Source organism: Mytilus trossulus, chromosome 14 (assembly GCF_036588685.1).
Source record: "Mytilus trossulus isolate FHL-02 chromosome 14, PNRI_Mtr1.1.1.hap1, whole genome shotgun sequence".
NCBI lineage: Eukaryota > Metazoa > Mollusca > Bivalvia > Mytilida > Mytilidae > Mytilus > Mytilus trossulus.
Window position 1 is genome coordinate 22,567,001 of NC_086386.1, and position 13,419 is coordinate 22,580,419.

Below are 13,419 nucleotides of genomic sequence, written 5' to 3' on the forward strand. Positions count from 1 at the left end.
TGAAAGATGTATACCCATGATGCATTTAATTTCATTATATTAGAAATATTCAGCAGATATATAAAAAAAAAGACAAACCGAATAGACAAATGCATCAGCGGCTAAAAAGGTATTAATAAATAAAATACCGAACTCCACGGTATTTCAAAAAAGGCAAAAGTCCATAAAACCTGATCAAATCAAACGTACGGCTATATCAACGAACGGAACTATTGCAACCCACTTCGATCCAAGGGCGATCACGACACACGGGGGGGGGGGGGGGGGGGGGGGGGGGGTAACTTCGATATTCTTTTGGTAGGGGTGTGCCATGTTTGCCTCAAAAACCGTACCCATTTTAATATAACATTCACTGAAATTCAGTACATAGTTACAAAAGAGGGACGAAAGATACCAAAGGGATAGTCAAACTCATAAATCTAAAACAAACTGAACGCCATGGCTAAAAATGAAAAAGACAAATAGAAAGACAATAGTACACATGACACAACATAGAAAACTAAAGAATAAACAACACGAACCCCACCAAAAACTAGGGGTGATCTCAGGTGCTCCGGAAGGGTAAGCAGATCCTGCTCCACATGCGGCACCCGTCGTGTTGCTTATATGATTACAAATCCGGTAAATAGTCTAATTCGGTAGGTCAAATTTATGAAAGGGAAGGGGATTGTAGTTACGACGTAAGGAACATATCCGATATCATTTGTGAAAGGGTTATTCCATAACGGTCAACCAACTCGTGATGGCGTCCGTAAAATTTACGAAGGGATGATTTCAACTTCATCATTTGGAACTCTTGGTTTAATAACTTCCTTGTGAGCATGTATATGCAATATTTAAAATATCATGCTTATATAAGCACTAACAGTTATCAAACGTAAATGCATTTTAATAAAGGATGTCATTATAAAGGAGGGTCATTTTTATATAAAATCTCGCAAAATTATGACCCATATTTTTGGCACATCCCCGTATACCCAATAATAGGAAGTAAACCCCCTACCGTGGTTCGCGACACTGTTCTAGAAAAGACATATAACGCTTTGCTTGATTCATTGTTATCAGAAACATTAAACTCTAAATAAGTAAGGGCGTATCAGTCCGGGAAACGTAATGACCTTATGATCAAAAGGGGCAGCACGGAATACCATCAAATTTGATTACATTGCCAACGATGCGTAAACATAACAAACAAACATAGGTAAAAGTGTTAAAAATAGGGGTACATCAGTCAACATTCTGGTATAATTAAAAAGGAACAACCAAACAAACATGTAAATAAACTCATCATAGATACCAGGGCTTAATTTTATATATACGCCAGACGCCCGTTTCGTCTATAGAAGACTCATCAGTAGCGCTCGAATAAAGAAAAGCCAAAATAAAGTACGAAGTTGAAGATCATTGAGATCCAAAATTCCTAAACGTGTTGCCAAATACAGCTGAGGTAATCTATGCCTGAGGTAAAAAAGCCTTAGTATTTAAAAAAAAATCAAATTTTGTAAACAGTTAATTTATAAATATAACAATATAAATGATATCCTTATCAGCACAAAAGTAACAAAGAAGCACACAATGGCATATAGATCCTTAACGTACGCAACAAATCATGTTTAGAATCGAAGGACTGCTAACTTACAATATATGTGTTATTGGAAGCGGTATCTACATCAAAAATGAAAACAACACGTTATAGATTGAGGGCGTCTGGACCCATTTCTAGAATTGCATTAATCGAGGACGCTCAAACCAAACACAAAATAAAATGAAATTCATTAGTATATTAGATGTTAAATAAAACAGTAAAAAATACAACTCTTCATGTTTATTCCCTAATAAACCGCTTTCAAACTAAATGCTATCAAAGTCTACGAAATTCAATACTTGTATTTGAGAATAAAAACAGCAATACTGAAAACAGAAACGGGGCAAAATAGATTAATAGCGACGAATCTCTAACAAAAGTGTTAATATTGAAGCAGACGATTGCGACTTTTACATGTATTTTGAATAGTTATATCATATTCAACGTCATAAACTAAGGTTTTAATTCCATCAGGTTAAGTTGACCTTATATAGATTTGACCATTCTTTTTACAATGTAGGACTTTCGGATATTAACACCATAGACTTTCAAATATTCGGCATTCCTGATCGAAGCAAATTCAGAAAAAAGGCGTAGAAAATTTGCAGGTTTGTTTTTGGTTATCCAATAAGCTGTAATTCTTAGCATAAGATAAATGTTGTCTTTCTATTTCGTTTAATACTGGTCTTCATCAAATGAAATCCGCCATAGAAATAAAACTATAAAGCGGCGCTGTTCGCTGCTTAATGTTGAGAAACGATGTATTATGTTTGAGTCTGTATACTTTGTATTATTTCTCCTGAAGACAAATCACTTCAAACAGCAAAAACCTTTGATGGGGCTGGGTATTAATGTTCATGTATGCTAAACAATAAAAGTGAAATATGTTAAATGCGAAAGTCAAAATTGACAATATATATCAGAAGTGTGTAATAAAATTAGTTATACAAAAAGGGATTTCTGTGTTGATGTGGTTGATGTGTAATCTATTATAAGAGGTGTTTCGTGCACAAATTGATTTTAGTGTATATTAAGTACGCAACTAAAGGTAAAAATATAAAATGACGTATCGGATAAAATTAGAGACTTCCTGGTCAGATTACTGCCGAGTATTTTATTTATAAAATTAAACCAAATATAAATTAAGCTTCCGTGAATCGTCAATCATTTACCAGGTAAGGCTTTGCTGAAACTCACTAAAAAATTGTAAGCAGAATATGAATAAAACTTTTTTTTGTTATATTCACTCATCCCTACACAAATACATTGAAATATTTATTTCAGTGGATTTCGCCAAAATTAGTGTTTAACTTTTGATTAAACATGTAAAATTAAACAAAGAGTAGGTCCAGTAAGGACCGATTCTGGCCTCAAATATCAGGTTCATCTGACGAAAGATTTTGAACACTTTTCAAACACTTAAGTGTCTATTTTAGTTGATTCAATTAGTTTATGTGAAAGATTTTAACGGATTTAATCATTAAAATCGCTCCGGTTCAAGCTTAAATATGAAAAATCTAACAAATATTCCCAAAACTGTCTCTTTTCAGATGGTTTTTGGCATGAAACATGAAAGTGGCCGCATCCGTGTTCATTTTAAATCTTTATATATGTTACATGTATGTGTTATCATCAATTACAACTTAAATTTCAATATTTAGAATGCACACATATGCGGCCACTTTCACATGTTTCATTTAAGACGGAAACCGTCTAAAATCTAACTAAAATGCTAAAATTTTGAGGATGACTTAATGATGCTAGTACCCGATATATGTGCATTGTTTTGTCAAAAACAGACCATATATTTGAGGCAGAAGCATTCTTCTTTCCAATAAATAACTAAAAATTTACAATTTAACAATTTTGTATAACTGCTATATTTTGGAGTCAAAATGGTCTCACTGATTCTACTCCTTTCTGGATGTTGACTTCAATTTTCTTTTTAATCTATGTTTCATTGTTAAATTATTACGTCTGAAAAATTATTTTTGTAAAATCTAATTCTATTCTGATTTGAATGTATTTCTTTTTAAAGAATAACTTACACTCGGTTGAGACTTCATAGCCAGAATGGCGAATAAACATAGAGGCCAAACACATAACAAAACTCCAAAACGATTCCTTAGTGCTACTGATATTAGTACGTTAACCACGCAGTTAGAACTTAAAAATGACATGCTGGATAAAATAGACAAGAAAAATAAACAGTATTTAGAAAATGAGCGACTGAAAAGAGAAAATGAAATGTTAGAAAAAGACAAGGAAGCTGCTCTCTCAAGGTAAAACGTTTATTCACATCAAACAGTATATACATTATTAAAAAAAAATGAAAATAAATAAATATAAGTACCCATAATCTCTATCTTCATTAAATGTATTTTCCATTGATTCAATTTACAAAGTTGTGGGGTCTATTATGCCATTGACATACTAGAACCGATCACGCTTTTAAATCTTTACCACATGATAAATATCCTTAAAGTTATATGAAACGAGTGATTGGTGAAAAATAATGTTTATCCAATTCTTGAACCAATTCATGTATTATGATTTGAAAATATTTCAGCCTATAAATTGTGTTTTGAAGCCGTAGTTTACCGATTGTCACCTTATAGTAAACAATGAACAAAGAAGCATGGATATTAAGCACGTGTGTACTATGTACAGTCAGATAATAGTATATTATAATGACAGATCCATGCGTATTGCGATCACCGGATTTGTAAGAGTTATGCTAAGACCACTTGCAAACGAAAAATATGTCGGACAAAGTAAAGATCTTTCGTCAGCAAAAAGTATATGTACAGAAGTTTAATAAAAAAAACTATCCATTTTTTTTGTAAAAAAAATTGCATCATTGTTTCTTATTTTGAGGTTTTAAATGACTTTAATGTCTACTGTCTCAATTAGATTCAGTGATATGTTTGGTATCTATATTAGGTATCTACTTTTTAACTATAATATTAACGATGTGCCCTTAGAAATTGTACTCTATCTGTAGTTTGTTTTTGGGAAACATTTATTGTTTCTGTCCTTGTACGATATAGTTGTTAACATCCGTCTCCACTGTTATTATAAGTGCATATACATTATTTATTGTATACAAAGGTTAAGTAAAATAGCAGGAGAAAAATTATCAAAAGGGAACCCATCCATAGCAGATCTTGGGGACCCAAACAAGCCTACGAAACTTGGAGAAAGATGGAGTTCGCTTTATACCGATGAATGGACAGACGCTTTTGAAGAAATAAGTACAAAATGCAAGACAAACAAGACTGCTGTTCCAGAAAAGATCTTACTGAGGATAGTTGATGTAAGAAGATAAGATTTAAACATACTTTTAAAAACACCATATACAGTATACTTTACCTCTTCCGGTAATGTATTTATTTAGCCTGTTAGCAACATGATCTAGATGCATATATATAAAAAAAAGATGTGGTATGATTGCCAATGAGACAACTTTTCATAAGAGACCAAAATGACACAGTAATTAAGAACTGTAGGTCATATCTTTGTACACAAGTCTTATTGACCATCATGCCACATCAACTTATTTTAGTATTTAGGCATAGTGAAAAAACTAAATTGTCGACAACTAGTACCTACTGAATCGATAGTTATTGCATATACATGCACATGTACAAACTTGACCAGTTCGATAAGAATCAGCTGTCAAATAAAAAGAGCATTTCAATCAGCCCGATCATTCCATCGTTTCTATGACAGTTCGAATTATTGAAAAAATATACCATAGCTCGAACAATCCTAATCTTTCAACGACTCTCCGTAGACAAAAAGAAGACTACTGGATTAGACAATTGGGAACTGCAACACCGTGTGGCTGAAATGACAAAATTGATGGTATAGGTATTCTATTTAGTCCTTCGTGTAACTAGGTGAATGTGATGAATATTTTCAACTCGACTCCTCGACGTAGACGTAGTCATGGCCATCGTCATTATACATCACCCTCTCTGCATGATGTCTCTATTAATGACTTGCTGCCATGCATACAAAAACCGTTAGGTATTCATCACATTCGCACGAAACTTTATTCATTACCCCTTTCAAAACTTCATTCTCTGTTCAATTTATGTTTGGAATCCACTGTTACAAACCCTCATTCAAACCAATACAAACTACAAGCTATAATTTCGGATATTGCTAGTCAAAGACTTTTCAAGCCAGTTCGCATTGGAAAAGATGAAAAAGAGAAAAGATCTTTTCTAAATCTTTCCTTTGCCAACAAAGGTCTCGATGGCGTCAACCTAGGCAATATCCTTCATCATAAATTAGTTCAATCGAAAATACCTCCTTATTTCAAAGACCAGTCTGTACCAATTATTTCTTATAACAATACCAAACATATTGCAACTAAATTTTTCGATTACAAACGCGTTTTGCAGGATCTCGATATTGACGACTTCAAGTCTAAACCTCCTGATTGCACTTGTGCTAGTTCCCAATTCACATATAATCCTGCTGGCTACGTTATTACCGGAGACCTTAACATTGTTAATAACACTTCTCTACGAAACGTGTTATCGAAAGGTCCGAAATATCGTGAGCCTAAATCCATCAAATGGAAATACAACTTTAAAATCCTGATGGATTCAGTCGAGGATTATGCCAGGCAATGGGCTAAGCGCGAGAAGGAAGACGTAGACACTCTATCCGAATGGAATAAGGCAATGAGGTCGTTAATACAAATCAGAATTAAGAAACTGAATGGGTCCATCAATGCCCATGGTACGTCAATCTTCAAGGATCCAAATGTTGCTAAACACCTATCTGACCTCCATGATAAATATGTTGTTGTCCCCGCAGACAAAGCCCCAAATAACATCGTTTTTGTCTGTAAAAGTCATTACATCAATTGCTTTATAAACGAATTAGGTATAGACAATTCACTTGGAAACCCAACATATACCCTCACGACACTTACCAAAAAGGAAATCCTGGATAATCATAGGTCTGTTTGTTGTTCCTTTGGTATTTCAACCAAAGATGAAGAACCGGATCTTCCATCACTGTATTGGATACCTAAACTACAAAGGTGTCCTTACAAACAACGGTATATTGCTGGGTATTCCAAGTGCTCCACGAAACCCCTTTCTAAATTATTAACATCCATCTTATCAGCAATCAAAGACGGGCTTCAAAGTTATTGTGAAACTGCCTATTCCAGAGGTGGCGTCAATCAGATGTGGATACTTAAAAATTCCAAAGATCTCTTAGAGTACATACAATCTAACTCTCTTTCATCTTGTAACAGTATTAACACATTTGACTTTTCTACTCTTTACACAAGTATTCCACATTCCAAACTAAAAGACAAATTAAAAGAGTAGGTATTACTTTGCTTCATAAAACAGAATGGCCAACGTAGATACAAGTATCTTGTCTAAGGGAGGGATAAATCCTACTTTGTAAAGAATCACTCTGATTCAAACAAAAAATTCTCTGAAACCGATATTATCAAGATGCTTGATTTCTTGATTGACAACATATTTGTTACGTTCGGAGGACGTGTTTTTCAACAGACTGTCGGCATCCCAATGGGAACAAACTGTGCCCCTCTGGTTGCTGACTGGTTTCTTTATTATTATGAGGCTGACTTCATGCAGGAACTTCTTGGGAAGAAGGATAAGAAGTTAGCAATATCCTTTAACTCTACTTTCCGCTATATAGATGACGTTCTTTCACTAAACAATTCAAAATTTGGTGACTATGTGGATCGCATCTATCCCATCGAATTGGAGATAAAGGATACTACAGATACATTTAAGTCGGCTTCATACATTGTATCTTGACTTACATCTAGAAATTGACAATGAGGGTCGGTTGAAGACAAAACTTTACGACAAAAGAGATGATTTCAGCTTTCCAATTGTGAACTTTCCATTTCTAAGTAGCAACATTCCAGCAGCAACTGCATACGGGGTATATATCTCCCAATTGATACGATATTCCCGTGCTTGCGTTTCCTATCATGATTTTCTTGATAGAGGGTTACTGCTCACAAGGAATCTATTAAGCCAAGAGTTCCAAATGGTGAAGTTGAAATCATCCCTTCGTAAATGTTACGGACGCCATCACGAATTGGTTGACCGTTATGGAATAACCCTTTCACAAATGATATCGGATATGTTTTTTACGTCGTAACTACAATCCCCTTCCCTTTCATGAATTTGACCTACCGAATTATACTATTTACCGGATTTGTAATCACATAAGCAACACGACGGGTGCCGCATGTGGAGCAGGATCTGCTTACCCTTCCGGAGCACCTGATATCACCCCTAGTTTTTGGTGGGGTTCGTGTTGTTTATTCTTTAGTTTTCTATGTTGTGTCATGTATAATATTGTTTTTCTGTTTTTCTTTTTCATTTTTAGCCATGGCGTTGTCAGTTTGTTTTAGATTTACGAGTTTGACTGTCCCTTTGGTATCTTTCGTCCCTCTTTTAAGTGTATCTCCTTCAATCGATAAATCTTTTTTTTATCACTGTTTTGTCATTCAAATCATATAGAAATTAAGCTCTTTCAAACAATTATAAATTGCCTTTATTGACTGTTTGCCTTTCAAAAGATTAAAACAAATCTCCTTCAACCAATGCATCAACTATTTTTCTTATTACTGAAGTGGTGTTACACAACATGCAGCAATTTATCTGAGAACCAAGCCAAAGGAATTAAGCAGTTGCTTCGGGATGTTTCTCATCATTTGAATTTACAAGACGAAAGAAAAAATGACATCGTAAGTATTTATATAAAATTATATAGCTATCTGGCATTTTGTGATTATGAAATAAAAGAATCCCATCAACTTTAAAAATACATTTCTATTTAGCTATTGATTACTTTGAAAAACAGATAACAAAAAAATACTAGACGTATATGAAGAAGTATGGGAGCATAATAGAGCAACTGTTGTTTACTTTGTACATATATATATATATATATATTTCATAAGTCCTTTACCCAACAACACAATTTTGGTTTCAATGGATGTGTGTTCTTTATATACAAATATTCCAAAAGATGAAGGAATAGCCGCATGTGAAAAAGTATGGAATACTCGAAAGGATAAACATCCCCAAACTGACTGTCTAGTTCAATTGCTCAAGCTAGTACTTGAAAATAACAACTTTATTTTCAACGACAAGCACTTTTTACAGATTGACGAAACTAGTATGGGAACAAAAATGCCACCTTCTTTTGCCAACGTTTTATGGGGGATCTCGAAGAACGCATCCTTTTAAGTGTGCCATACAAACTTTTGTCATGGCTCCGTTTTATTGAGAATATTGACATGAACTGGAACGACACTGCAGAACATTTGCAAGATTTCTTAGATCATTGTAATCAGTTCCATCACTCAATTAAATTTACATCTGAATTTTCAAGCAAGAAAATTGCTTTTCTCGACATCACCACATTTGTAAAAAACGGGGTCATGACAACTGACCTCCACACAAAGAAAACTGATTAACACCAGTTCCTTTCTCCAAAAAGTTGTCACCCGAAACACTGCTCCAGGAGTATACCTTACAGTCAAGCCATCAGACTGAAGCGAATTTGCTCCTCTGAATCCAAACTAAACTATCGTTTGGGACAACTAAAAACACTGCTGAAATCAAGAGGATATAAAACCAAAAAAATCACAGACGCTTTTGATAAAGCTAAAGAAAAAGATCGAGCTAGCCTCATGGAATACAAAGATAAGGCGACCCGTGCAGATAGGATTCCGTTTGTTGTAACCTTCCATCCCGATTTGACAAATATTTCATCTTCTATCCGAAAGCACTGGCGTCTAATCGAAAATGACTCTTCCTTAAAAGAAATTTTTCCATCACCTCCTATTATTGCCTATCGCAGACCCAAAAATCTCAAAGACATACTTGTGACATCAAAAGTGAAGAAACAAGAAACTTCTAAATTTGGGTGTTACAAACAATGCGGTAGAAGGAACTGTAAGTGCTGTAAAGCCGCCAACACTGACCACTCTTTCAGCAGCACGGTAACAAAGCAGCGATACAACATCTATGTTACATCTAATTGCAAAACGGAAAATAGTATTTATATTCTTACTTGTGGAACTTGCAAGCTGCAGTATGTTGGTGAAACAGAAACCACATTCAACATCAGACTAAACAATCATCGGTCGTTCTATACAAAAGGAAGAAACTGTCCAATTACGAGACATCTCTTAAGAACAGGACATACTTTTGAAAATATCACCTTTCAAATAATTGAGGTAAACCAAAATTGGGACTCCGAAATGAGAAAAAAAGAAAGAAAGGTTCTGGATGCATCAGCTACGTACTCTTGAATCTGATGGACTTAATGAGAGGGATGAAAAACAGTTCTACCCAAAACCAAAGGAATAACTCATCAATTGTACTTCTATTTAACTAAAACAACTACAAGTATTTGTTTTAATTTTTAAAAAAAATGTTTATGTACAATAAACGGCAAAAAATTGTTTTATACAGATCATCAATCAATATGTTAAACTTTTGTGTAGCTCAAGCTACAAAGATATTTTTTGTCATGCATCCGATTTCATCTAGATAGATGCACACGCCCGATGAAGCTAATTTGTTTAGCGAAATATTGCGTGAATAATATATAAAATATAACACCTAATTTTATAACACTCATTAGTGTGTTAAAGTTAAGATACTGACTTTGGTTAGGATCTTTAAAATTACTTGTCATAGTGTGGTTTTGTTTGTTTTTGACAATCATTAACCCTTTCGGTACTTATACCCCGCCATTCATTTATTGTACTATGGTCAGTTTTGTAATCTTGTCTTTTATGTTTTCTTATAAGCTATATCTATATGTCATTGTTTTTGTTTTTGTTTTCTTCATTTTGTTTGTTTTATAGGGATTAGGATTATCACACAATGTTCACTTATTTTTTGACATTTTTAGCTACATCATATATGTCTGTTTTGTTTTGTTCACAAATTGTGGTCAATTAAATAGAGAGATATGTTTTCCATTTGTATGATGTGTTTGAGCTTTGACTTTGCCATTTGATAAATTATTTGCCGTTTTGAAATTTCCTTATTTTTTTTTCTTTTCATGCACAAAGAACTAATTCACTATGTATGTTGTGTACATACTATATAGGATACAGGCTAAAACAATGTCGAAGTTAGTTCATAAAACTAGAAAGTCAACAAGATGACAAGACAAAAACAAACTAAGCACACAATGACAGGGGAATAAATGACCCCTTATTCAAAAAATTTCACACAGAAAATAACACTTTGGTGCGGAACTCCTAGGGGGTAAGACAAAACTTAAAGATCGTTACCAAAGAAAAACACTGTCCACAAAACTCTTCAAAGAAAACATAACGTTAAGCAACACTTTTTTTGCCAGACGATGAAAAAAAAATCAACGTTTCTTTTTTTCAGAATCAAAATATCCATGCCAAATACTACATGACAGTCTCCGAAGAAGACGACTCAATTAAACCTTTCATTGAAACCTTTTGAAATCAACGTCAGAATAATGGACTATTATAAAACTATAAAGATAATCACCAAAGAAAAATAATCCACAGTACACAAAACTCTTCACAGAAATCCAAACGTTTAGCACACTTATTTTGCTAGACAATGTAAAAATCAACGTTTCTTTTTTTTTCCCAGAATCAAAATATCCATGCCAAATGCGACATGACAGTCTCCGAAGATGACGACTCAATTAAACTTTTCATTGAAACCTTTAGAAGTCAACGTCACAATAATGAACGGTTGAAGGAGACAGTAGTTAAAGTATGTTAATTTAACACAATTGCTTATATTTTATTCAAACTTAAGAAACAGAAATGACCTTAAACCGTATACGATATTTATAAGTTTCACCATAAAAAGACTTAAACCATGACAATGCATGAATTCTTTTTTCATTTCAGGTGTTGAAATCTTCACTGATAATAGGATAATTTCATTGTGTAGCATCGAAGTAAATTGAAAATACATAAATCAAAAGCGGCAAAATATGTTACGAAAACTTTCTTTAAAAAATAAAAGTTGAATAAGTAAACCAAATGATTGACAGTACAAACTGTTAAATACTTGCGATTCTGAAAATAAATAGCAGTGGAATTTGAAATGCCTTAAGCTCTGTCAATGAAAATCTGATGCATAGTCGTGCAAAATGTTAATTTCTTCTCTCTCGTGTTAATTTTGTCCAATTTGGCCACATTCTGCCGTTTAAGAGGTGTGCATTTATATTTCAAGTTTGTTTTTTTGCGTAGAAATGTAACATAATTTTGACCTTGGTTGACCATTTTCTCTCTTTAATGATTATAGCTTCAAATTTTTCCATAAATGTGGTAAATCTCTCCTTTTGATTAAATGTTTTCCCATTACTTACACATATTGTTACAATAACGTTCGTTAATTACCAATTTTGTTGAAGGCGTTTGTTAAACTTCATTCTAGCACTATACTGCATAAATGATCATTAATAGCTGTCTCTCAGTTTCATAGTGTTATATATATTTTCCAAAGTCGTATCTCCAAATATCTCTATGAATCAACTCAATAGCTTTTGGTCACATTTCTTTTCATTTCGTTTCAGAAATGCATTGAAGGCTATCTAAAATCGAACAAGGAGGCTACAGACAATGAACTAATTTTTGTTAAAAAATGTTCCGAACTTTGCTGGTGCATATGTATTGCTGATCCACCGATGGTAATCGAATACAAAAACTTTGAAAATCATAAGATCGACTCTACGAAATTTAATAAATATAACAGATCTGGAACAATTGTGGAATTTGTAGTATGGCCTACTTTGCTGTTATATAAAGATGGACCTGTTTTGGCAAAAGGGACTGTGCAAACGATTGGTTAAAGAGTGAAAGTCGGTATCCTTGAATGATACACATTTATAAACATCTAAGAGGGAATTATTCCGAAAGAATTAGCATGAGAATAAATTAGACATATTTCAACCTACATGTATATAATTAAATGTTTTATGTTTTTGAAAGAGATAAATATTTAACAAGGAATTAAATGAAAAATAGTTGCCGACATGTTACGTATTCCAAAGTCTTACCGCTAGAAACAGTTTTGACAATTCAATACCAGAACTTATCCGGATAGTGATATCTGAAGAAGTCTTTTTGTTAAGCCTCATTTCTTAAAATGTTAATGTGTTCTATATATTCATTTAACTAACTTAAAATAACTATTAATTTCCTTTAGTACCAAGTCAGGAATATGACAGTTCTTGTCCACTTGTTTTTGGTGTGTTTTGTTATTTGATTTTGCCATGTGATTATGGACTTTCCGAATTGATTTTTCTCTAAGTTCAGTAATTTTGTGATTTTTTTTTACTTTTTTTATAAAGAGTTAATTTATTATCTAAATTTATCTTTGCGATTTCAAACAAAATATTTTCGAAAATCATTATTTAGTATTGATCATGATATTACATATCTGTTTTTGAATTATTTTGGTCTTTAAAGATTGTGATGGCGATGGCGATGACAGATCTATACTTGACATTTTATGTTTAATATATTATTACAGTTGTTTCAAATTTTAAACAAATTAAAGTTTGACAGATTGTATATTTTTCATATTGTTTCAATATTTTCTCGGAAAACTCCTTAACAAATCACAAAAGAATGCATATTTGAGCAGTGCTATTTTACCTATGTAGAATGCCTGACAATACTATATATATTCAAGGCATGTCATAGTTAAAATGCACATAAGCATTTAACGACACAGGTTATATATAATATTAAAATAAGGTCTTCCCTAAATCACAGATATAGATTATTTTCAAAA

At 33.2% G+C, this 13,419-nt stretch overlaps 1 protein-coding gene across 3 annotated transcripts; it reads left to right on the forward strand.

The window, feature by feature from the left end:
- The first annotated feature begins 2,663 nt into the window (after positions 1 to 2,663).
- Positions 2,664 to 12,938, forward strand: LOC134696715 (uncharacterized). Of its 3 annotated transcripts, none has more exons than XM_063558635.1 (6): positions 2,664 to 2,760; positions 3,624 to 3,867; positions 4,697 to 4,901; positions 8,235 to 8,348; positions 11,260 to 11,385; positions 12,197 to 12,938. In XM_063558635.1, exons 2-6 carry the CDS (start codon positions 3,659 to 3,661, stop codon positions 12,470 to 12,472), a joined length of 930 nt encoding a protein of 309 aa, XP_063414705.1. In that variant the 5' UTR covers positions 2,664 to 2,760; positions 3,624 to 3,658; the 3' UTR covers positions 12,473 to 12,938. The 3 variants fall into 3 exon arrangements, with proteins under 3 accessions (XP_063414705.1, XP_063414707.1, XP_063414706.1); XM_063558636.1 differs by lacking the exon at positions 2,664 to 2,760 and adding an exon at positions 2,765 to 2,791; XM_063558637.1 differs by lacking the exons at positions 11,260 to 11,385; positions 12,197 to 12,938 and adding an exon at positions 11,023 to 11,246.
- Positions 12,939 to 13,419: the final 481 nt, after the last annotated feature.

Coding starts and splice junctions, on each gene's coding strand:
- LOC134696715 (XM_063558635.1), top strand. CDS start 3,659: ATGGCGAATAAACATAGAGGCCAAACACATAACAAAACTCCAAAACGA. Junction 4,902..8,234: donor TCTTACTGAGGATAGTTGAT/GTAAGAAGATAA, acceptor TTATTACTGAAG/TGGTGTTACACAACATGCAG. Junction 11,386..12,196: donor TGAAGGAGACAGTAGTTAAA/GTATGTTAATTT, acceptor ATTTCGTTTCAG/AAATGCATTGAAGGCTATCT.